At 45.1% G+C, this 24,591-nt stretch overlaps 1 protein-coding gene across 7 annotated transcripts in view; it reads left to right on the top strand.

Annotated features, from left to right (window-relative positions):
* The window catches only part of ERG (ETS transcription factor ERG), a 186,046-nt gene that overhangs the window by 131,324 nt on the left and 30,131 nt on the right, over nucleotides 1-24,591 (top strand). For all 7 annotated transcript variants that reach the window (XM_038581504.1, XM_038581503.1, XM_038581499.1 and 4 more), the window contains one exon: nucleotides 14,100-14,251. In XM_038581504.1, coding sequence (XP_038437432.1) covers nucleotides 14,122-14,251 — 130 coding nt within the window. In that variant the 5' untranslated portion in view covers nucleotides 14,100-14,121. The remainder of the gene's footprint in view (nucleotides 1-14,099; nucleotides 14,252-24,591) is intronic.

The raw sequence follows: 24,591 nt of genomic DNA, 5'->3' as shown, positions 1-24,591 counted from the left end.
CTGGGACCTACCAGAGTACTGAGAGGTGGGTGGCCCAGCAGAGTCTGTGCTTCAGAGCATGCCAGGCTGCCAGGGGGGTTCATGGAGAAAGGGAATACTCAGAATCCCTCAGTGTAGCTAAGGCTTACTTCATCTAGAGGCCCAACAAGCAGACAGAAGATGGCTGTGGGTCAGACCTGCAGGGTTTTCTGACTCACTGCATGATACTTATACACACATCAGTCCCAGCTCCGTAACAAGAGGACATGGCCCTGCAGTCACTGGAAACTGGACTTTCATTCTGGAAACCTTGAATGGGCCCCTGGCTATATATCAGCTCTATCTAAGGTGTCAGGGGCAGAGGCAGTGCCATGGAGAACAGGGGTCCTGCCCTGCAGGTTTCATGGCAGAGTCAGTGTGGAGGAGGGCATGGGAACCAAGAAAAGGGGTGTAGCTCCTGAACATTCCCCCCACCCCCTGCCAAGCATCTTTCTGGAGGTAGTGGCCACCTCCCCACCACTCCCCTGACTGGAAGCCCCAGACACGGTATGTCAGGGACTCTGGGACAGAAGCAAGAAAAGAAGTGTATGTCCTGGCCCCCAGCTCAGCAGCTTCTTCTAATTGTCATTGCTATGAGCTTTCATGCAGTGGACTTTGGAGGGGGCCACGTGCCTCTAGAAGTCAAGTTCAAGGGGGAATTGACATAAGTCAAAACCCAGACTTTGGCTGCAACATGTAAGCAGTTCCCTTTGCGGTCCTTCATTGCTCTTTGGTGAATATCCCCCAGGACAAGAGCACTCTGTAGCTGGGGTCTTGCCTGTATCTGACCCAGCTCCCTCTGACAGAACACCATCCTTGGGAATGGTCCTTTCTGACCCTCTCAATCTGTTACCCTTGGAGGAAAAGGCCAAGTGCTTTGGGTAGAGGGAGGGACTTTGTTCCTTAACCAAATGATGGAATTCTACAAAACCTCAGCCCTTCTGGGCTCACAGGGTCCTGAAATGAAATATAAGTGGTGAAATGAAATCTGTTGCCATTATAATAGAGCTCTATAAAAAATAATAAAAGGAAAACAGGAGAGAAAGGAACCACTGCTTTGTGAGCCAACAGGGAAGTAATTGTGGGTTTGGCTTGGCTGCTGCTGTATCAGAGGGCACGGTTCTTGCAGACACTAATCTCACTGCACACTGTGTAGACACAGGACATCATTTCTCAGCCTCAGTAGTCCATGGCCACCCTGCCTTCCCCCTTTCTTCACTCCAGCCTTACACACAAGAAACCCCCAAGTGTTCATACGGTGGGGAAGTGTCTGTGCACAGTCAAACTTGAACCAGCTGTTTGCCCACACAGTACACACAAAGGTTCCTGCCAGTGGGGTTGCATGCTCGCCTGGCCTCCAGCAAGCCCCCTGCTGATGACCTTAATTTACTGTGAGGTTGCTAAGGCTCAAGTCACTATAGACAGGCAAGATGGGCGAGAAAAAGACACACACGCATACACGCACGCATGCACACACACTCACACACATGATTGCCTTAAATGAAAGGCAGTATTGTGTGCAAAGCAGCTGTTTGATGGCATCTGAGTATCTCTGACTCAGAGAGTCAGCCGGATCTCAGAAAGGCTGCATTGGACATCTCCTGCATCCTTCCATACGTGAAAATCCCATGTAGCCCACCTGGAAGTAACAAATCCATGTAGGCCCCCCTGGAAGCTTATTGCAGCTGGAACATAATGAATTTGGGTGCCATGCTGTGAATCCTGCCCCAGCCCAGTCCCCACACCACCTGGAGTCATTAACCTCTTGCTCGAGTCCAGTGAGGGCTCCCTGGTGTGGCAATTCTCACAGTGGAGCCCCAAGATCAGCAGCATCAGCACCAGCCGGGAGCTGTTAGACATGCACATTCTTGGGCCCTCCCCACACCTGCCGAATCTGACAAGACTCTGGGATGGAGCCCAGCTCTGTGCTTTAATGAGCCTTCTGGGGATTCCTGTGCTCACCGATCTGAGAATCAGTGCTCTGTTGCAGGATTCAGGGAGATGAAAAATGAGTGGCCGGCAGAGTCTGGGAGAATGCAACGTGGAGAGGTTGGTCTGCCCCCGGGAGGTCCGTCTGCCTGAGCCGAGGTGCGCCTCCCTCACCTCACACCATAGTAGGGTTTTACCTGCCTGAGCCTGTGTGGCTGGGAGGGGGAGACTGGGTCTTGCCCCTCTGTGTGGTCTGGCAGGAAGATTCACTGGGTGGGTAACTCCGGCCTAGCATGAAATAGCAAGATGCTTTGGACATAATGTTTAATGAGCATGCCACCTGCAGTGTGATGACGACGACAGGAAAGGGGCTATCTGATTGGTCCATCTTGACATCAGACATACCGGGTATGCTGGCAGTTGTTCATTCATGCAACAAGTATTTATTGAGCATCTACCATGTGCAGTCACTGTTCTAGGTACCTGACATAGAGAGGCATAAAACACAAAAAAATATCTGCCCTGCTATATTCACTTTCTCCTCGGGGAAGATGGCCATTGAATCAGATAACCAATTAAAACATATAGCTGGTTAGATTACGGTAAATGTTAAGGAGAAAAATGAGGCAGGACAGAGGGTGGCCTGAGAACATTACCTCTAAGAAAGTGACATTTGAATAAAGCCCCAAAGGTAGTGAGGGAGACTGCCCCCTGGTTAAACAGCAGAATATACCAGGAAAAGGAAGTGCTGAGTGCAAAGGCCCTGAGGTCAGGCTGAAGCTTTAGAGGACAATCGTGACTGACATTTAGTAACCCAAGCCACAAACAGGCAATGAGTTAAAGTGATCGTGGGCCTCACTCTGAGTGAGTTAGGAGACCCAACGGGGTGCTGTAGGCAAAAGTGGGGGTGTGATTTAGCAGGATTTAGCAGGATCTCCTGGCTCCGGTAGTGAAGCCGAGACCTGCTGAGAGGCCTCTGCAGGAATTAGGGTATGGGATGGTGGGGCCTCGGTGAGAGTGGTAGTGGTGGAGGGGTGGGGAGAATGATGGCGTTCTGGATATATTTTGAAGGTAGAATTGATGTGCTTTGCTGCTAGGTTGGACCTACAGAGTAAGAAAGAGGGAAGTGGGGGTGAATAAGGTCTGGGGGTATACTCCAGATGAGGTGTGGACAAGCCACACTGAGAATCCTCCTGTGGTTAGAGCCTGGGCCCCTCCAAGTATTGGGCGAGACCTTGAGGCCACACACTTAGTGCTCATAAACACCAGGCACAATGAGGGAGCCCTTGCCTTCTTGCCTGAGTTCAGTGGATCTTAATTCATTAAACCAACAGTGGTCAACCACAGTGATTGTGCCTCAGGGCACATTTGGCAAAGTCTGCAGACATTTTTGTCACAACTGGGGGGCATTCCTCACATTTAGTGGCTGGAAGCCAAAGATCCTGCTCAACATCCCATAATATACAAGAGAGGATCCCCACCCCCACCCCACTCCTTCCATCTCCAAAAGAATGGTCTGGCCCCAAATGTCAATAGTGCCCAAACTGAGAAAACTTGTCCTAAATTAACATTTAATTGGTGTTTACATCATGCACTGTGTTAGCTGCTATGAAGATGAGTAAAAGAAGCTCATGGTCCCTCAAAGGTGAGGAATGTTCTGTGAAATCACGTGACAAGTTCAGAACAGAGGGATGTTCAGGGCTCAACCGTAGCAGGCATGATGGTGTGACCCAGTCCTCCTGGGCATGAAACAGAGCATCCCAGATGAGCAACATTCATCAGTACCTCCACAGCATACTGTGATTTATTAACAGAATTTTAGTACACAGTATCTCCTCCAATTTCTTCATTAAATTTGTGAAATGGCATTATGATTATATCCCTTTTTTTGGATGAAAAACATTGAGTTTCTCAATATTTTCATAACTTGCTCACATCCACCTGTCATAGGCCCTTTGACCCTAGGCCTGGGCTCCTCTCCTCTCCCTCAGGCTGCTTCCTTGAGCCAGACAGCTCTTCTGTGTTGACAGGGACAGCGGCGCTTCCTCCAAATGACAGACGAGCCATGCATTCTGTCTCTTGTCCGACAGGCATTACATCCACACCCTGACCATTTTGTTGTCTTGCAGAGAGTACACATTAAAAACCATTTACCTGCATCTCATTTGAATTTATTACAGCAGGTCAAGTTATCCGCACTCACCTTCACATTACCTTCGTGAGATGTCTCCAAACAAAATCACATTTTAAAAATTGTAAGCGTGATGAAGAGACTTGCAATCCGAGCACATTGGTGGCTCCCAGTAAATACTCATTGGGCTGAAATGTAGAGTTCTCAGGATGGTGACGGCTCATGGACTCTGCATGTCGTCTGTGCTGAGCTTGCTGTGCCCAGCCTCTACCTACAGAATGGAATCTTGGCTGAAAGTCTTCGAATGCCGGGATTCCTCCTTTTATGTGCAGCACTCAGTATTTGGTATTTGAAAGTGGTTTGCTGGGCCTGCACTTTCTCCATGCCTTTCTACTTTGACTCCTCGACATTTGACTTAATATGTGTTTTCCTATATTTTCTGTAAGACTTCATGTATTATGTTAGGACTGTGACACCTGCAACAGCAATTGCATTTGCTTCTGTCTGCCTCAGGCTTCTGATGGCTCCTAATTAAGCTCGGCCTTCTTCCAAGGTGTGGGTGGCACGGTGTTGGAGACTGGTAAGCTGGTGAATTTTCCAAAGGGTGATAGTGAGGTCAGTTAGTAATAGCTTGTCCTACTTGTAAGAGGCCTTGAGTCTTTATAGATGTCAGTTCCTTGGGCTGCAAAACTGAGACATGGCCTGACAGAGTCTTACTCAAGGAAAAGTCAGGAGGGGACAAAGCCTCTGCTACTGCTTCTCTGTCTGGAGCAGACTTCTCCTCATCCCCTCTTTGCAGCAGACGCTCCTTGCTGTCTTTGCCATCTCTTGGGACGTCCAGTGGATGGGTTCCATTTTGTAGGGGAAAAGAGCCTAGGAGTCCTGCTCCCCATTATGACACACGGGAGTCCCATCAGGTCGCTGTGGGTGTTGGCAGAGGGACAGGGGGACTGCTTTGGCATACTCTGTCTCAAAAGTGAAATCATGTTGGTTAACCAGAATTTACATAGCCTGTTATGAAAATAAAAAATTGAAGCACTTTGGTGGCTATTGGGCTTAATTCATTCCTCTCTGAGAAACCTGTTTTGAGCAAAGAATAAAAGAAAGACACACATGCGCGCACGCACACACACACACACACACACACACACACACACACCACTCACAAGGTAAAACATCCTGAGCATGTTTATAGAGATCTTAGTCTGTAGAATATTTTATTTCCAAATGATGAGTCCCAAAAGGATGCATTTCTCCCCAAATTTCAAGATCTTGCTGATATCCGTTCTCAAGCCATAAAGAGAAATAGAAACTTAAATAGTGAAATGCAGGGAAACTTCAAACCCCTTTCAGGGACAAAGAACTAACTGTTAGTGAGTTAGTGGTGACTTTTTTAATTAACTTAGTCTTCAGCTGCTTTGGAGAAGGGGAAGGGGACTGGACTGGAGGGAAGAGACTGGGATTCCAGGTGTAAGAGAACATATTTAGCAAGGGTAAAAATAACACACAGCTGTGAAGACAAACATCTACAGTTTCAGTTTGAGCGGGGAGCTCTCCATGAATCACTGCCGAGCTCCACCCGCTGCTCGGGCCATGGGGTCTGAAGCAGCTTTTCCACTGCCTCTGATTCAGAAATAAAACAGACCCACAAATTACCCCGGCGCTCTCCAGACAATCCCCTCCTTGTCTGGGGTCCTGAAAATACTTTTTGTGGTGCCTTACCTCAATTCATGCTATGAAACTCGATTAGGAGTTTGTTCGGTCGATTAGGACTAAGTATGTGCTTTTAGGGTTCTTAGGAGGAAAACCACCTGAGAAGGGTTTTTCGGTATTCGGGTTTAAGACAGGCCCGGAATGCATGCCCCAGCCAGCCTCCCACGGGCCCTCTCTCGGAACTGACCTCTTTGGGCTTTTAGGGCAGAGCTGCCAAAGAAAACCTTTGTATTTCTCTCACATAGCTTCATCACCCAATAAACTAAAAAGAACATTCGGGAAGATAGTGACATTCTGGTAAACAGGGACGAGCTGAAGACCGCACCATAGTAACATTAGCTTGCTTATCCACTTAAGAGTCAGGGTGATACAGAACATGGTCTTTGAGGGCAAGAGAATGTGGAGTGTGGGAGAGGGGGTTTCTGCACTCAAATGCAGACACCATGAGAATAGGGACGCCGATGTATTCTTAGCACCTGGGACAGGGCCTGGCTGAGAGACTTGCTCCATAAGTACTGGTTAAAGGAGTGAATGAATTGAGGAGACCCAGGGCCAATGGAGAATCTAGGGAGTATGGGTTTATCCAAAGGTGGGAAGGACTTAGGATACACATAGCCAGCATGGGTTTGTATTTGCGGAAGATCAGTCTGGAAGTTAAAGCTTAGGAACACTCCACCAGCATGAGGTGGAGAGCAAGACTGCAGACAGTGGTCTCTTTAAGTGCAAGAGGAATCCAGGCATGGGAAGAAGGATGGGTCTTGAAGAATAGGTGGATTTTCAAGAGGATTGTGGGTTTGTCTCTACCCACTTCTAGAGGAAGTATATTGATTTTCCAAATTTAATTTGACTTGCCTTGGACTTTTTTCTAAGGCACTAGTGCCTCTGCTAACTCTTCTGAAGTGAGGGTGAATCACAGACTTCATGTGGCTAGTGAGCTCAGGATTGTTGCCTGGGGCTGCCCTCAGCGACATTCTCAGATCAATGAGGTCCATTCAAGTGGTACAGAGGACAGCGCAGGGCTGAGGCTCCATTTTTGTCAAGCTAATGGCCACGTCTGTGCCCTTCACTGCGGGCTCTTTCCATGATGGAATCTCCCCTGCTGTAAGCAGTCTCTGATGTGAGCAAACCAATGTCAGATGCCAAGTTTATTCTGTTTTTCAAAAACAAAGCCCCGGCTTTAATTTCTCAGTACATTTTCACAGGTGTGTTACCCCTTTTAAAAATAAGGTATTATGTATAGGAACAGCTAAATGAAGCTTTTGTCTCGGGCTGTGTTCCACTTGATCTTAAAACCTGAGACTGCTTTTCTGATGGTCCAGCTTGTGTCCTGGTCCTCAGTTCTTGGGCCGACATTCTGGATCAGATTTATTGCTTGCTATGCCTCTTAGTGTGGGGACCTCTCATCTGACTCCCTCCCAGGCTCCCAGTGTGCAAGCCCGTCATCTCTGCAGAGCATGTACGGTACCGAGCACCTCAAGGGAGTCTTGTTGGGGGAGCATTTGACATTCAACTGGAAATTGAGGTGATCAAAAAAAAACCTAGACTAATCAAAATTCATGTGTATATCCACATCAACATGCCATCTTGGGCTTCTCCCTGGAGGCCCTGGCTTTGTACGTGGCTGCCACTGCTCAGCTCACATCTGCACATCTCTCCATGACTGCCTTCAGGGCCACTCCGAGGATATTCTTCTGAAAATACCCAACAGTAAAGAAATGGAGTTTTCTGAGGGCCCATCCACTTATGTTGCATGTCCATGAGAGTGACTGCTCATGTGGAGTTACCAGGTGAAGTCCTAGAGTGTAGTGGTCAAATACTTGGACTCAAGGGGCACCTGGGAGGCTCAGTGGTTGAGCGTCTGCCTTTGGCTCAGGGCATGATTCTGGGGTCCTGGGATCAAGTCCCACATCGGGCTCCTGCAAGGATCCTGCTTCTCCCTCTGCCTATGTCTCTGCCTCTCTTTCTGTGTGTCTCATGAATAAATAAATAAAATCTTTAAAAAAGGTACTTGGACTCAGGATCCCAACAGCCTAAGTTCAAATCAACTGAGGTCTATAAACATTTGTTTGTCCACAATGCATTAGGCACTTTCAGAGGCAAATTTGAGTTTAAAACACAGAAATAGAAGATTGTGGAAACTGGAATATATAGCATTCCATCTCTCAAGATCCCTTCACCGATCTCTCTGGTTGGCCCATTCTTTCCAAAAGTGTCAAGAAATGGCAAGTATGAAGGACTAGCTAAGCATGTGCAATCTCTTGATTTCTGTAGCCAAAGCAGCTGAGATCTGTGTTCTTGGAGCCCCCTGCTTTGTCACCAGCTCCCAGGCACTGCGTGGAATGCTCTGGATTTGGGAAGGATATTGCTTGCTGTATCACCCACTTTTCTTTGGGAGAAGCCATGAGAGAAACTTCTGCTTCTGCTGAATAACTGGTTCATCTTGATGTGTCTGACACCTTGAATTATGACAGGATACATTTCCTTCTTTGCTTTGGCTAGTAGGAAGCTCAGAGATAAATTGGTGTCCTACTTCTAGCAGCTATAAAGAGTAAGCCTACTCAATGTGCTGATATTATCTCATGATTAATTATTTTTCTGCCTTACATTCCATTCACTTCAATCCTTTGATTATTCATGTTATCATTTTGTCTTGTATGTATTTTATAACTGTCTTATATTGCATGTCATGTATGCAATCTTATAAATGACACACAGTTTGAGAAAGGGTAGGGGAAAATATATTGAAAACCACCACATATCCACAGAAATATAACTCTAAAGGTACAGTGGAAAATGATGGAATCTCCTGTTTAGAAAAATGTTCATTTGTTGGTCTAAGTAGCTTCTGGAAAGTCATGTCTGGGGGCTTGGGAATGGAGCCTCTTCTAACTCCTTGATTCTGAAACTGTATGAGAACCCTGTGGGGGTTCATGTTCATGTTCATGGGGGGGTTCATGTCTGACTTCTCACCTGAATTTAAATTTAATGCAGTTCCAGTTTATTTGATATTCTTTGCCATGTCCTTTCACCGTTAATTTGAAATACCAGTATGTCGTAAGAAGTCAGTGCTGGTTATCTCAGTCACAGGCTTTATTTTCTACTGTTTATAAGTGATTCATTCCTTGAGGCTCAATAAAACAACTTAATTGGGCATGTGTCTCCAGTTACCTGAAGAAGGGCTCCATTGCCCCATCTTTTTATCATGTTGGTAGAATGGGCTTTCTGCATTCCCCGGAGTGACCCCAATTAGCCCACACCCCAGGGAGATCTGTGAGGTTGCTTCTGATACTGACCTCCTAAGGCTGTGTGGCTCCAAGGGGATGGTAGGGGAGTTGGGAAGTGATATGGTGCCCCAGCTGTTGTCCAGTGTCTTGGTGAAATTCTTCCCTCTGCACCAGCCTTCCCCCCCTGAGGCAACCTCAGCCCAATGTGAGATTTCTCCTGCTCTGACAGAGGGGAGCAGCTGTCCTCTCAGCTCCTGGTCCCTCTCACTGATGCCACATTCTCTATGGGATTGCCAAGACTGGTGGTTTTCGGGTTACACATAAAACCCAGACATGAAAATGTGCATTTGAGAATGTGGTTAAGACCTAGTAACTCTTTTTTTAAAAAGATTTTATTTATTTATTTGAGAGAATGAGAGAGAGAAAGAGTACAAGCAGGGGGAGGGGCAGATGGAGAAGCAGACTTCCTGCTGAGGGTGGGGAACCCAACTCAGGACTTGATCCTGGATCCTGACCTGAGCCAAAGGCAAACACTTAACTCGCTGAGCCACCCAGGCACCCGAAGGCACAGTAATTCTTAATTTATTTTATTTTATTGGGGTGAGAACACTTAATATGAGACCTACCCTTTCAACAAATTTTGAGATGTACATTATTATTGTTCACCATAGGTAGAATATTGGAGAACAGGTCTCGAGAGATTTTTCATCTCGCTTGACTGAAATTTTATGCCTCTTGATTAGTATTAACTCCCCATTTCTCCCTCCCTGAGCTCTGAAAACCACTTCAATTCCCTCAAATTGACCACATTAGACACCTCATGTAAATGGAATCCCATGCTATTTGTCCTTCTGTGACTGGCTTATGTCACTCAGTGTAATGTCCTCAAGGTTTGTGCACAGTCATAGACTGTAGAATTTCCTTTTTTTAAAGGAAAATAGTATCCCACTATTGTATACACCACATTATCTTTATCCATTCACCTATCAGTGGACAGTCACTTCCACGCCTTGATCATTGTGAAGAGTGTGCAGTGACTATAGTAGTGCTAGTATCTCTTTGAAGTTTAGATTTCAGTTCTTTCAGATAAATATGCATAAATGAGATTGCTGGGTCATATGGTTGTCTTTTCTGAAGACTTTCAAGGAACCTCCATCCTGTGTCCCAATGCTGCACCATTTTGCATCCCCACCGACAGCATGAGGGCTCCAGTTTCTTTACATCTTTGCCAACATTTATTTATTTTTTTTTTTTGGACTAGCCATCCTGACAGGTGTGGGGTGATCTCTCATTGTGATTTTGATTTGCATAATAACTTCTGTATGCCCCCAAAAGACAGAGTCCTTGAGAGAAATATCTTTCATGACATCTATTTGCAATAATGAAATTAACCCCCAGAACAACAACACAGAGACATTTCATATTCCCCAAACGATTCTCCATTTAACAAGCATCTAATGAATTGCCTGAGAATTTTCACAGAAACTGCTGGAAAACACATATGCAAATACTAAAAATAGAATATTTAAAGGGATGCCCTTTGCTACGTGTATTTCAAAAGCAATGCATTGAACGTCCAAATCCTTTTGTTGGAGTAGGAATCATGTGATGCGAGTGGAATACCAAACTGTTCCTGGGAAGTTTCTCCCTGCCAACTTGCAAGCCTTAGAATGCACAGTGTCTGTGGAGCTCAGTGCAGTCAGCCAGGAGGCAGATTTCTGAAGTGTGGGTCTTTCCTTATCACACCTGGGCCATGAGCTGAAAATGTATTTATTGGGAGACTTTTAAATAGACACTTGCCAGTTCTCTGAATCATGTTGGGATTTTTTTTTTTCCCCTTAAACAAAGTGTCTAAATAGATGCCTCTGAAAAAATCTCCGGGAATTGCCTCTATTTCTTACTCAGGTTTTTTTTTTTTAGACATGTCCTGGTTGGTTCCCATACCTGCTGTGCCAGGAATTGAACAAGCCATGGGGCTACAGTGGTGTCCTAGAATAGGAATTGTGCAGGTGTTGCAATGCATGCCTTAAACCAGAGTAATACGTGGTCAGGGAGTTCTCCATGCCTTTCTGAAATTAAGGCCTATTTTAACTTGTAAGAACAGCATCTTCCTTTCCTTGGTGGAGGCTTCCTTGTGGAGGTCCCCACATGGGGACCAGAAGCATGGACAGTGGGTTAGGCTGTCTAGCTTCCAGTCTTCATTCTGACCCCTCCTGGCTCTGGGAACTGAGCATACCCCTTCAGCTATACCTCTGAAAAGTAGATATGGTGCCCATACCTGCTACCTCAGGCTGTGAGAGGACCGATAAAGGTTAGGGTCTCAGGACAGGGCCCATGTATATATGCTCTCCTCTTGGGCTGTTAAAATTCCCAAGAGAATAAACAAGGGAGAAGATTGAGAAGCGGGAACAGCACACCTGGGATCTCTGGGGCCCTTATGCCTTGATTACCTGCTTGAGTCCAGCATGTCGGAGGCCTGTGGAGTGACCCTCTCCTCTCCTCGGGGATGGAGTTCCCTTAGAGTTTTTACAAAAACTATTTGAAATGATCAAGAACATGGTTCCAATCTGTCTTCCTCTGAAGCTTAAACAAAATACAATGTTCTGAAGAGGCAGCTTTTGAAAATCAGGTCTGATGGGTTCATGTGGCTGTTTTTTTACAATGAAAGCTAAATGGGAAAGCTTACCTGTCTTGCTGGAGAAGAGGGGATTTATGGTGCCTGGTATACAGCGGGCACTCAATAAAAGTGGTCTAAACAGATGACTGAATGAGCAGAACCCACAGTGCTCACCCTAGATTTTATAGTTGTAGCTGGAGTTACTCTCATCCACTGAGCAGCATCTAAAGCTTTTGCCCTGAAGAACCAAAATTTTCAGACTGTCCCCTCGTCCCTAGTAACTTCTCTCCTTGAGGCAAATAGACCAAAACACACATCCTCCACTCAACTGGTGGAATTTTCCAAAGGCATAGGAAACAAAGTCTCAAGTGAAGACATTCCATGTTGTGATATTAGGATGAGGCTTCTAGAGATAAGTGTTTGAAGCCAGGAAAAGTAGCATCAGCAGGAAGTAGTGCATGTGTAGGCAGCGGTGGAAATATAGAGGATCTGCACCATGGGAACTCAGACTGTGTTTGTTTTTAAATTTCCTTCATGTTAGCACAGCTGTGAGGATGCCATGAAGCAGGACCATGGATTTCCAGGCCTGTGGTAGGGCCCTAGTCCTGTGACCCTGACCATGATCTCTACCCACAGACATGCCTGCTCCTTCCTCCTCGACAGCCCTCAGCCCCTTCCATCAGCACCAGCCACGTGAGCAAGTGCAGAGAAGGCCCTTTGGTTTTTTATAGTTCTAGAGATGCTGAATGCTCTTTGCAGGGCACTGCCCATCCGTCTGCCCTTTCTGTCCACACCCTTACCACACCTTTGGCTCTTGAATAAACTCCTCCATCCCAACTCAGCCCTGTCCCACCTGGAAAGTGCCCTTCTGCCTCAGATGGTTTTGACCTTCTCAGACTTGAGGGTCAGGTCCATGCCAGTCCCACAGTTCCATGATTCCACAAGTTGGCTGCAGAGCTCCCACTACTGAGCTGTGGAGAAGATGAAGTAAAACTCCTTGGAGTGGAGTCCATAGCCTCAAGGCTTTAGACACTGGGTGAGGAAATCCGACATCCAGTGGAAATTTGGAGATTCCCAAAGGCATGAAAGTCCTGTGTTGGGTAGAGCTGGAGAAGCAATTGCTAGAAATCCACCTTAGAAGACGTAACCCAACTATCAAGATCCCTCAGCTATACAGTGAGCTTGAGTTAACCATCTGTGGGTTAATTTCTAAAAGACATTGACATATTTTTCTGTTTCCCAGGTAAGCTGGATATTCCATGTGGGATTTCCCTATTAGATATGATTCCACCATATCCTCTACCCTTCAAATTTCACTATATATATATATATATATATATATATTTCCAGAAAAGAAAGGCAGATTTGTCTTTATCCAAATGACTACAACTGCCTTAGTAACAGTAGCCCTGTGAAGGGTTACCCGAGTGCCAGCTGCTGATCCCTTTCTGCATCCTCAGAGCTGGCTTCATCCTATCCCAGCCTAGGGGCTGCTGAGTGTACTCTCCCGCCACCTCCCAGGGTACCAGGCCTGCCTCCTCCTCTGTCCTGCCTGCTTGCACCTCCGCTGGGGACATGGTGAGCCTTCAAAGCTCCATATCTAAAGATTGGCTATAGGGATTTGAAATTGGACACAAGGATCTCATTCTGAGGTTTGGAAGAGGAATGCCGTTCTAGGATAAGCCTGTCAGAGTGCCTTCAGAGCCGGTGTTGCCTCCAAGCATCTGTGTACATGGCTTGTTTATAGTCACAGAGAGAGGACAATGGTAGTTCACTGTTCCCTGCAAGTGTTTCCAAACAGCTGTCACCAGGGAAGTTTTGACATGACAGTTTCAGAAGGAGCTGGCTTAAGAAAGAGAAGCCAGGTGGCAGCTTTGCATCCCTGGTGTCTGCTTGGTGCTTCAACTGAGCGTGGGCGCTATATTAGTCCAACTCCGCTGTCATAACAAAATACCACAGACTGGGGGGGCTTACCCAGCAGGCATCTATTAATGTATTTCTCACAGTTCTGGAGGCTAGAACTTCAGGACCAAGGTGCTGGCAGGGTTGGGGTCTAGGGAGAGCTCTCTCGTTGAGCTGTGGACGGCCACCTTCTCAGTGTGTGCTCAGTGGCAGAGACAGAGAAGGAGAGTCCTCTGGTCTCTTCTGCTTCTTGTAAGGGCACTAATTCCATCACAGGGTCCTCACTGTCATGACCTTGTGGGACCCTGGTCACCTCCCAAAGGCCCCACTTCCAAAAACCATTACTTTTGGTGTCAGGGCTTCAAAAATGGAGTTTTGAGGGGACACGGTCATTCAGCGCAGAGCAGACACTGTATTTGCCCTTTGACATTTCTCTTCTCTCCTCCTCCTTCCTCAGCCTCCCCACCTTGCCCTTCTTTGGTTCTCTCTGTATATCACAAAAAGACTGGGAGGCAGGCTTCTTGGTGGCAACAATAATGGTAGGATTTATCTTCTTCTCCTTCAGGAACTCCCCGGATGAATGCAGTATGGCCAAAGGCGGGAAGATGGTGGGCAGCCCCGACACTGTGGGCATGAATTATGGCAGCTACATGGAGGAGAAGCACATGCCGCCCCCAAACATGACCACGAACGAGCGTAGAGTCATCGTCCCAGCAGGTCAGATGCTCATACTTCACTCTGCTCAGTCCGCAAGCCACACCTTTCCAGAAGGCTGTTCAGCTTTCTCTTCCCACCTCTCTGGCTTCCATCATCCTCACTGGTCTAGGGCCATTATTCTACACGGAAGCCAGCAGGAGTCTGACCACCTTTGGTGAAATGTCCCCTGATCTGTGTGTGTATGTGTGTGTGTGTGTGTGTGTGTGTGTGTGTGTGAGAGAGAGAGAGAGAGAGAGAGAGAGAGAGAATGGAAATCTATGAAAAGTGACCACTCAAGGGAAGAATTGCCCTTTTTCTGAGATTATTTGGTATTAAATATTTTTTAGATGAAGTGCTCTTCATACTAGATAGTAGGCTTTAAAAAAAAGAAATTTTTATCCAGCAAAAAATAAAACGCTGGGAGCTATGTATTGCGCGTTCTCAAAATCAAGAATTCCAGCTATCCCTGGCCTGTACTACAGATTCCGAGAACCAGAGTAATTCTTTGCCACAGAAGTAATTCTAAACTCAAACCAAAGCAATAGCTCTGAATTTGAGGAAATGCCAGGAACTAACTTGTTGAGCAAAACTGAAGGGAATGGGAAAGATGAGTTTCACACAGCTTCTCAGAGGAAATGTGCCACATAAAACCAAAAATACCATGGCCACAATAAGAACTTACTCCATGGCAGGGTTTTTGGTAAGCAGTTTGGAGACACCATCTCAGGAAATCTTGGGAAATGGAATTCTTAATCACAATTTCCCTGATGAGGAAAATGGAGCTTCCAGAGGTCAACTAACTTTTCCCAGGGTCTAATAGTAAGAGGCCACGTTAGAGTTCACACAGATCTGCCTGCCCACTTTGTTCTCCTCCTTGAGGTTCTGGGCTCAGTCTTGGCTCCTGACACAGCCCCCGTGGGATCCTCCCTGTCACTCCTTGTGGCTAACCATCTGGTCACCCTGTGGCTCAGTCTCGGGAGCTTGGATTTGCTGCCACTTCAGCCTGAAACCCTTGATTCCAGGTAGCTCTGTCTTTCATCAGGGCTGGGTGCAAACTTCTCCTCAGAGAGCCCTTTCCTGAGGGCTTCTCATCTAGAACCATTCTCAACTCCAGTTGGCTGATCTCAGCATCCTCATCTTCCCTGCCTTATTTGTCTTTACTGTGTTCACTCCCATTGGTCATCATACTGCACATTCATGTGAGTGTTTGCTTTTTAGCTTCCTCCCTCCATACAGCCTCAGCCCCCCCAAAGGCCCAACCTCCATGGCCAACCAGGTGCTGACCTGGAATGCAGTAGGTGTTCAAGTGAATATTAACTAAGGGGAGGATGAGTGAAAGGATATCTATGCATGGGCAAGGTTTGCAAGAACGTGATTCTCCCTTGCTCCAGGGGTCACTAAATGCATCTCTGTGAAGTGTGATGACAAACAGTCCCCTCCGTGGTGTGATTCCCATCCCACTGCCCCTTAGTCTGCATACGCTCACTTTCACGGACTTCTGTCCCCTTCCACATAGACGGCAACATATAGAGGATGTGGCCCAACTTCTGGCGTGGGTTTGTGGACCGGACTTTGCTTTAGGATTGTCACGGGGAGAGGGTGGCTCTCAGCAAACTGCATGAAGCTGATTTGGTGCAGTTGATTGAAAAGCATTATCCTTTGGAGCCGTCCCTCATCTTGAGGCATTTTGTAAGACTTTTACTGGGGACAGCAGAGATGAAGTCTCATGTGTACTTGATGACAGGGACAGAACTGATTTTGATGCTGATTAAAAGGCAGTTGACTTTTCTACAGAAGCCCTGTACTTGGTTTGATCATAGCAGCTGAGCTACTTATCTGAAACCCATTGCTCGCTCTTGGGCTGTAGAATAGAATGTTGTTCCTCTGGGAAAAATATGGATATGCAAATGTCCAAGGCAAGCATCCTGGATGTGTGGTACCTACAAAAGGCTGAGAGCAGTTGTTCCTGGGGAAGAATGGAGGGAAAGGATGGTGTTGCCTCAGACACTATCCGGATATAACCAGGATGAGGTAGGAATGCAAAGGATGTCCATCCATGCCCATCTCACCCGTAGCCTTGTTTCTTAAGAGTGTTGTTCCTCCAATTCAGGCAAAACAAAGCTTTTAGTTCTCTAAGATGGGAGAACCAGTCAAGGTCTATATTGAAGATTCTTGTCTTGGTACTTTAGAGAATCACAGACCCAGGAGGTAATGTGTGGTACCACTTAAACTGTTCACCCACGGGGTCATATTTCTGTCACATCGTCAGTGTGCTTTGAAGTCATCAGTATCATTCCCAGCAGGCACAGACTTGAGGGTTGCTACCTTAAGTAAAATGTTGAGAAAACAGGAGAGATACTTATATGGGGAGGAGGCAAAGAACCACTTTAATGGAGTCAGAGCATCCAGCGTGCCTGCTATTGTATAGTAGCTGCTCATTAAGTGTCAGTTGGATGAGTGGACTGATGGTCGTGCAGATTGGCTCACACTGAAGGTTTTGTGTAAAGACTGGTTTCATCCCCTGAAGAAAGTCCTCTTTCAGCTGTTCCCTCCTTTGGTTGCTTCACGCCAATGCAGGCAGTTATTCAGTTAATAGTGTTTGTAAGAGAGCTAGTGGTGGCTGATTTTGCAAGTTGTGAGTCTTTCAGTTATTGGCCAAGCTTCATGTATGTGTGCTCAGACACACAGATGAACACACACGCCACACACCCACACCCACCTACCCACCCACCCACCTACCCAGACGGCTGCATTGCACAATCCAAATAATTCCCCAATGTGGCCATGAGATTGCAGGCCCTGGGGGCAGCTCTGTCAGCTGCTGCATCTGGACCTTCAGCCCCCACTCCAGGACCCAGGCACCTCTTGCAGGCATAAAGCACTCTGCACACAAATGGAATTCTCCAAATCTGCTTCCACCTGGCACATTGAGTTCCTACTAGTTAAACACATTGATTGACACTCAGAAGGGCAAATCATAAAGATAGCTGAGAACAATGACTTATTTCTAAGCATCTGCTTTTATTTTTTTTAAATATTTATTTATTTATTTGTTCATGATAGACAGAGAGAGAGAGAGAGAGAGAGAGAGAGACAGGCAGAGGGAGATGCAGGCTCCATGCCGGGAGCCCGACGCGGGACTCGATCCCGGGACTCCAGGATCCTACCCTGGGCCAAAGGGAGGCGCCAAACCGCTGAGCCACTCAGGGATCCCCTCTAAGCATCTGCTTTTAAAATGCAAATTTTTAAGTCTTGTACAGTTGCAAAAGGTGAGTGTCACTCAGCTCCAAGGTGTCAGCAGGCAGTGAGAAGGGGATGCCTCAATCATTGCATGAAGTGTTCATAGGCTAAAAAGGAAAGTAGTATAGGAGAGATGGCCCAGCTACTCACTCTAAATCTAGAGAAAAATATTCCCTCGAAGAACGAGAAAGTCCTGAGAAAAACACTCAATCAATGAGACCAGCAGACATTCTGGGGAGCCCTGGCTTATGCATGTTGTCCTGGAAAATTGTATGTGTGTTTCTTCCTCTCACAGTACACTGGTTAGATGGTAAATCACATTTGTGCGTTTTCATCTACCTGTCTATTTGGTGTACATCTGTATGTCTAAGTCTACATCTCATGGAGTTGGGCTGTTCCTGACATGGTTGTAGATCAGAGTGTCATTCAGTGAAATCAATCTTATGAGGAGCTAGACACGTGTAGCCTGGTGAAATGGCACTTCAGTGGTTGGCTCAGCTGGATTTGGATGTCGACTAGAAAATGTTTCTCCAAGTACAGTCAGAATCACTTGCATCAGGACTCCCTGGGAGACTTATGATTTGAAAATGCACATTTCCAAGTTTCCTGAATCTGGATGTGGGGAGGGTCAAGGATTCCACATTGTTGATGCACTGTTTGGGTGATTTCATGCATAATACGATTTGAGAAGCTCTAATCTAAATAAGAGACTGCGAGTAAATTTTACTTGAGTACACCTTAACTGTTTTTAATGAAGGCAGGCTGGGTTACTTTTTAGAAGAGGGAGTGGCCAGGAAGATAGGAAATAACCAACAATTTCACATTGACATTCCAAGCAATTTAAAAAAATGAAGAGTCGCCCATTTGGTGGGAAGCAATGTAATATTGTGTGACAAAGGTACTCAAAAAATAAAAATAAAATCAATAAAATAAAATAAAACAAGCGGTCATATGTTGAGGCATCCACAGGAAAACCCAGGACAATTAAAGTTACAGAACGCAGTGAAGAGTGGAGGAAGCCTGGAGCTCCATTCTGACAAGCTGGGTCAAGCGCAGTATGAGGCCTGCAGGCATTTGGCTGCATTCCTATCAACAGCCAAGACAACTTGGGCACAATGCAGGCCGCTGACTTCCAAGTGTTCCACGTTTGCCTCATTGAGTCTGTGAACATAGATCACTGTTTAGAAACAAATGGGTCGCCATTGCATGATGGAGCTAGTATTCTAAAACTGGATTTCTCCACATTTCACAGAGCATCTGCCATCGGGGACACTGGCCCTCTGTGTACCAGCTATACCTCTGGTGGTCATTGTAGCTTTTTCCGTATTGACAGTGTACTTGGCAGTGTGCTAACCAGCAGGGCTAACAAAGAGGAAGGCACAGTCTTCATCCACTTTTCTTAAAAGTTGCAAAATGGTGACCAAAATGCAATAGGACCTCAGGTTTTAGCAGCTTACATCATTTTGAAAGATTTTTCCTTTTCACTGTTTTTATTCCCTAAAATGGGTGCAGAAGCATTGGGCATTGGGCTTGTCAAACATTTCTACTTTTTTTCCCCTTTTTTCAACTTAAATTCAGTTGATTAACATATAGTGTATTATTAGTTTCAGAGGTAATTTAGTGACTCATCAAACATTTCTACTTTTATTGTCTCAATATTCACCTTGAGCACAAACACTCATGGCAATCAGAAGTCTCAGAGATAAAGAGTTGCCACATTCACTTGTTCCCTACATTCATTCATTCACTGAGGCTTACTGTGTTTTAGTCACCATGAATAAAAGCTCTTCTATGATTTAAGACCCCCCCCTTTTTTTTGACCCCCCCCCCCCCCCGCCCAAACACACATGGCTGCAGCTCCTTGTATTATGTCATCTTCAGGCCCTCCACACTGGATCCTTTCTCCTCAATTCATGAAGTATCAGTGAGTATTTGCGAATCTCATGCCTGTCACATAGGAAGTGACCAGAACTGATCAAGAGTAGATAAGACCCATCCACATGAAGTAAGTGGTTCCTGACAAGAGCATATGGGATTAAGAGCTTAAATGACTGGTTCAGACACATGTTTCAGAGCATCTGAGATGAGATGACAATAAACATGACTGTCAAGAGTAGTTTCCTTGGAATCTCATATGATTCCTTAATCTCTTTGCAGCCTCCATCATTTTTCTCTGCCATATCCTGGCCCTGAGTCATATGTTCTCACAGTCTGCATTGCCACAAGCCTATGTCTAGATCCATGTGGTTCCCTCTGATGGAATGCCCTTCCTCCTTTCTTTGCTCACAAATATTTCTTCAGGGAAAATCCACCCTGTCTAGGAAGCCAACCTTAATCTTTTGGCAATTTAATTGCTTCTTTTAAAACATCTAACCAGTTCTTTTATTAGCATGCTTAATTTTCTTTCACATTATATTCTAGAATGCATCTCATATGTACTTAAATCTGCATATACCATTTAATCCCACAAGGATTGGAGATGCTTTGTAGACTAAACTACTGATAAACCTGTGAACCAAATTACTGATCAAAAAGAAATTAGGTATCAGTTTTGAGGCAATTAAAATATTAATGAAAAACCAAAATCACATGAAAGAAGAATGTATCCATTTTGACCACATTTGACCACAAGGTTGGCCAAGAAATTGTAGCCACGCTTCCAGTATGGCTTTGAGCTTCCTGGCAGCCAAAATAAAAAGTCATGTGGGGACATAATCCCTGATTTTACAAAGAAGTTTCACAGGGAAGACAATGTTTTTCTTAATTCTGAATCCCAAATGCAGGATCCCTGGACTTTACACTTGAGGTCCAGTGAGACTGTAGAGGTGACCATATTTCTGACATGATTGCAGCACTGCATTTCACTAGTATGGTCCTTAAGACATCCTTTATGAACAGAGTGAATTACATTAGAGAACAGCTCATTGTGGACAGAGAGCATATGTCCACGGTGAGTCTTTGCTGGTCTGGCTTATTGTAAAGTCAAGATTTTGAGTTCTCAGAGTGGAAGAGGACTCACGTGGCTCTCACATGATTCCTTCTCAATGTGACACCTCCAAGCTGGGCTTCGAAAGCAGGTGAATAACAAGTTATAGAAGAATATCCTCACCAACCTTGGACGGTAAACCTATTTTGTTTGAATCTTGCTAGAGTTAATTAAAGACTGTCTATTCTATTAGATTGCAGGTTGGGGAACACATCTTTTGCATTTTTAATCACCAGACAAAATAGCAGCAGGCTTGTGGCCTGTATGCAGAGGTCAGTAAATGTGCATCTGTTGAGTGAGTGGTAATCTAGATTTAGTTAGCAAGAATCATGGAATCACAGGAGTGGAAGGTATAAGACCCTGGATGATCTTAGCTCAACTTTGTATTATTATTATTTTTAAAGATCTTATTTATTTATTCATGAGACACACACACGCACACACACACACACACACACACACACACACAGAGAGAGAGAGAGGCAGAGACACAGGCAGAGAGAGAAGCAGGCTCCATCCAGGGAGCCTGACATGGGACTCGATCCTGGGCTGAAGGCAGCACTAAACTGCTGAGCCACCAGGCTGCCTTCAACTTTGTATCATTAGTCAAGATTCTTCAGAGAAACAGAACCAATGTCTCTCCATCTCTCTCTCTCCTCTTCCCCATTTATTTATTTATTATGAGGAATTAACTCATGTGACTATGGAGGCTGAGAAGTCTCACAGCCCACAATCTGCTGTCTGCAAACTGGAAGCCCAGGAGAGTCAATGGTGTAGATTTTAGTTCAAGTCTCAAAGCATGAAAGCCAGAAACCTGAAGGCAGAAGATCGATGTCTCAGCTCAAAAACCAGGCAAAGGGAGCAAATCGTCCCTTCCTTCCTCCACCTTTTTGTTCCATTCAGGTCCCTAGTGGGTTAGTTGATGTCACCCACCCACACAGGGGAGGGCAGACTGCTCTATTCAGTCTTTCAGTTCAAATGTTGATTTCTTCTGGATACACCCTTACAGACACACCCAGAAAAAATGTTTAACCAAATGTCTGGACATCCCATGATCCAGTCAGGTTGACACATAATGCTAACTATATCACAAACCTCTTCCTTTAAACATGAGAACGTAGAGTACTGGAGAGAAGGGAAGCGCCTCTCCCCGAGATACTTGCACAGGTGGATAAGACCAGAGCCAGTTCCCAGGCTTGTGTTCACATCTACCTACAGAACTTGTAAGAAAGATGACACGTCTTCATGTTATTTTGTCACGCCACTAAACGCTCCCAAGGATCTCTTCCACTATGTCTACATTATGAAATGGGTTTCTATAATCTTCTGTTTAAATTGCTTCTGTGCAACCAAGTCAAGTAACCAGACAAGCAAACCATCTAAACCTTAAATCCGAAGTCAAAGTTAATTATATTCTTACACTATAAGCTGATTGAGGAAACTGTCCCGGGGTTCTTCTATGTGTGACTGAAATCATAAACACAGAAATGATACAGCTGCCATCTGTTGAGTGCACCCTATTGTCAGGCACTGGACCATCCACTTTGTAGAAAAAGGTAATATCTCATTTAAATCCCCAAGCACCCTGTGGTGTAGGTATTATTCATTATTCTCACTTTATAGATAAAGAAACTAAAGATCATTGCTCAGAAAGTCCCAGCCAACAATTAACAACTCTGAGAGCCAGGATTCTAATCCAGTTCTTTCTGACTCCAGAGTCTGAGTTTCTCATTCTTGTGCTACCCTATCAAAATTACCCAGAGAGGGGAATCCCTGGGTGGCTCAGTGGTTTAGCGCCTGCCTTTGGCCCAGGGCGTGATTCTGGAGTCCCGGGATCGAGTCCCGTGTCGGGCTCCCGGCATGGAGCCTGCTGCTCCCTCCTCCTGTGTCTCTGCCTCTCTCTCTCTCTATGTCTGTCATAAATAAATGAATAAATCTTTTTAAAAAAATTACCCAGAGAGGAACACAAGGACATGAAATGGTGAGATGCTCTTGTTGCAGAGATTCTGAAATGGCCTTTTCAAAGGAGACTAAGTAAAGGACAAGATACTAGAGGAGATGTTAAAATAGTCTACTGTGTTGCTCAGGATGTAACCACTACATTTCTGTGATGGAATTGAAAATAACTTAGATTTAGCATGAGTGGCTAGATGGATGTTAATGTGTGGAGAAAAAAAATTAAGTTAGATGATTTGGTTTGGTTTATTCTGTATTTAAGTTACCAGTGGGACATCCACCCACAAGGCAATCTGAGAGCCATTAGGGTTAAAAGTCATTTATCAGGGCTTACCACACCTGGGTTCTAAACTCTGCCATTGTCTCTCTCTGGGACCTGGAAAGTCACTTAATCTTGGTGTTCCTTGGCCTGCAGCTGCACCAAAATACAGATGATGGTAATACCTACTTTGTATGACACTGTATGGATTAAATAAGAAAATACATCTGAAGCACATAAACAATGCTGAGGATATTGTAAGACCTCCAGATATTATAGTGTTTTTTTTTTTCTTTCATATTCAAGTCAAGCATTTGGGAGAAATCCTGAGATTTGAGGTCGATCCACAGACATAAGCATGTGGTGTGGGTTGAATTGTGGCCCCACAAAAAAGAAAGGTTAAAGCCCTAACTCCCAGTGCTTTAGGACATGACCTTATTTGGAAATAGAGTATTTTTTTATATTTATTTATCTGGAAGTAGAGTGTTTTTAGATTGAATCAAGTCAAGATGAGGTCCTGGGGGTGGGTCTAATAAAATGGTGTCCTTATTGAAGGGAAACATTGGACACAGACATACAGAAAGGGAGGATGATGTGAAGACACACAGGGGATTTGTAATAATGGCCTTGTAATAAAGGCCTTGTAATAACGGAAGCAGAGATTGAATTGATGGAGCTGCAGGCCAAGGAATACCAAGGATTCTGACCACAACCAGAAGCTAGAACAGACAAGGGAAGAATTCTACACAGATCCCCAGAGGGAGCAGGGCCCTGCTGAACCTTGCTCTCAGATGTTGGCCTCCACAACCATCAGACAACACATTTATGTTGTTTTGAGTCACTTAGTGTACTCTCTAATGGCAACCACTGGAAACTAATGTGCTATGCATGTTGTAGGTAGACATGGGAATAGACAGAAAGTACAGGGGTAAGTATGGAGTGAGGACCATGACAAAACTCTGTGGACATCAATATCTAAAGAGGCAAAGGAAACCCGAGCAAGGAGAAACTTTAAGTGGAACAGGTCAATGCATCTCTAAAACATGATGAGCAAAAGCTGTGTTGTCATGGGATAACCAAGGAGAGGCAACAGGGGGAAGAAATGAAGGAAAACAAAATCCTGAAACTAGTTAATCCACTCAGGAAGAGCTGAGAATGACTCCATCCAGTGAAGTATTTGGCGTGTCAGAATGTCAAAGATATGTTTAGAGCCCAGCAAAAATAATTTAGTCATGTGTTATGAATAAAACACTTAAATGAAATTATTGATTCTCAAGCAGGCTAAAGATAGCCATATTTCCTTATAGTGTTTGACTCTTTTGTAGGGTATTACATGATTAACATGTACAATTAATTTTTTGACAGTTAATAAATGCATGAAACAGAGCATAGCATGAGCTAGGCTGACCGGTACATTGGAAATGGAAAAGTTTTAAATAGGTAAAAAAATATGCTGAGAAGACTCTTGGGCCTAGTAAAATGTTGAGCTTAAGAGAGACTTAAGGTGTTCCTCTTAAAGAATACCTGGAAATGTAGCATGGAATCTGACATCTTTTATATGTCTAACTGTGGGGGAAAAAGTCAGTGAATTCCTTAGCAACTCAAAACAAGGAAGGAACTGAGAACAGAGTATTCCTCTGTCCTTTTGTCACCTGGCTGTCACAGGTGACGTGTATGGGGGTGGGATACCAGTGTCTCTCATTCAGAGATTTAGGTCTTTAAGCAGCAAGAGATGAGGTCTTGGTCTCGGTCTTATGCAAAGCAAGGAGTGGGACTTGATCTCTCTCTATGTACATATGCACACAACTGTGTTTTCCAGCAATCCTAGGCTGAGAAATTAAGCATTGAAAAGTGGTCGTAGGCTAATGCCCACCTCCGACACCTGACTGAAGTATGTATGTGATCCTCCTGGAGAGACAC

Source organism: Canis lupus, chromosome 31 (assembly GCF_011100685.1).
Source record: "Canis lupus familiaris isolate Mischka breed German Shepherd chromosome 31, alternate assembly UU_Cfam_GSD_1.0, whole genome shotgun sequence".
In the NCBI taxonomy this organism is placed as follows: Eukaryota; Metazoa; Chordata; class Mammalia; order Carnivora; family Canidae; genus Canis; species Canis lupus.
This window is presented reverse-complemented; position numbering and strand designations above follow the sequence as displayed.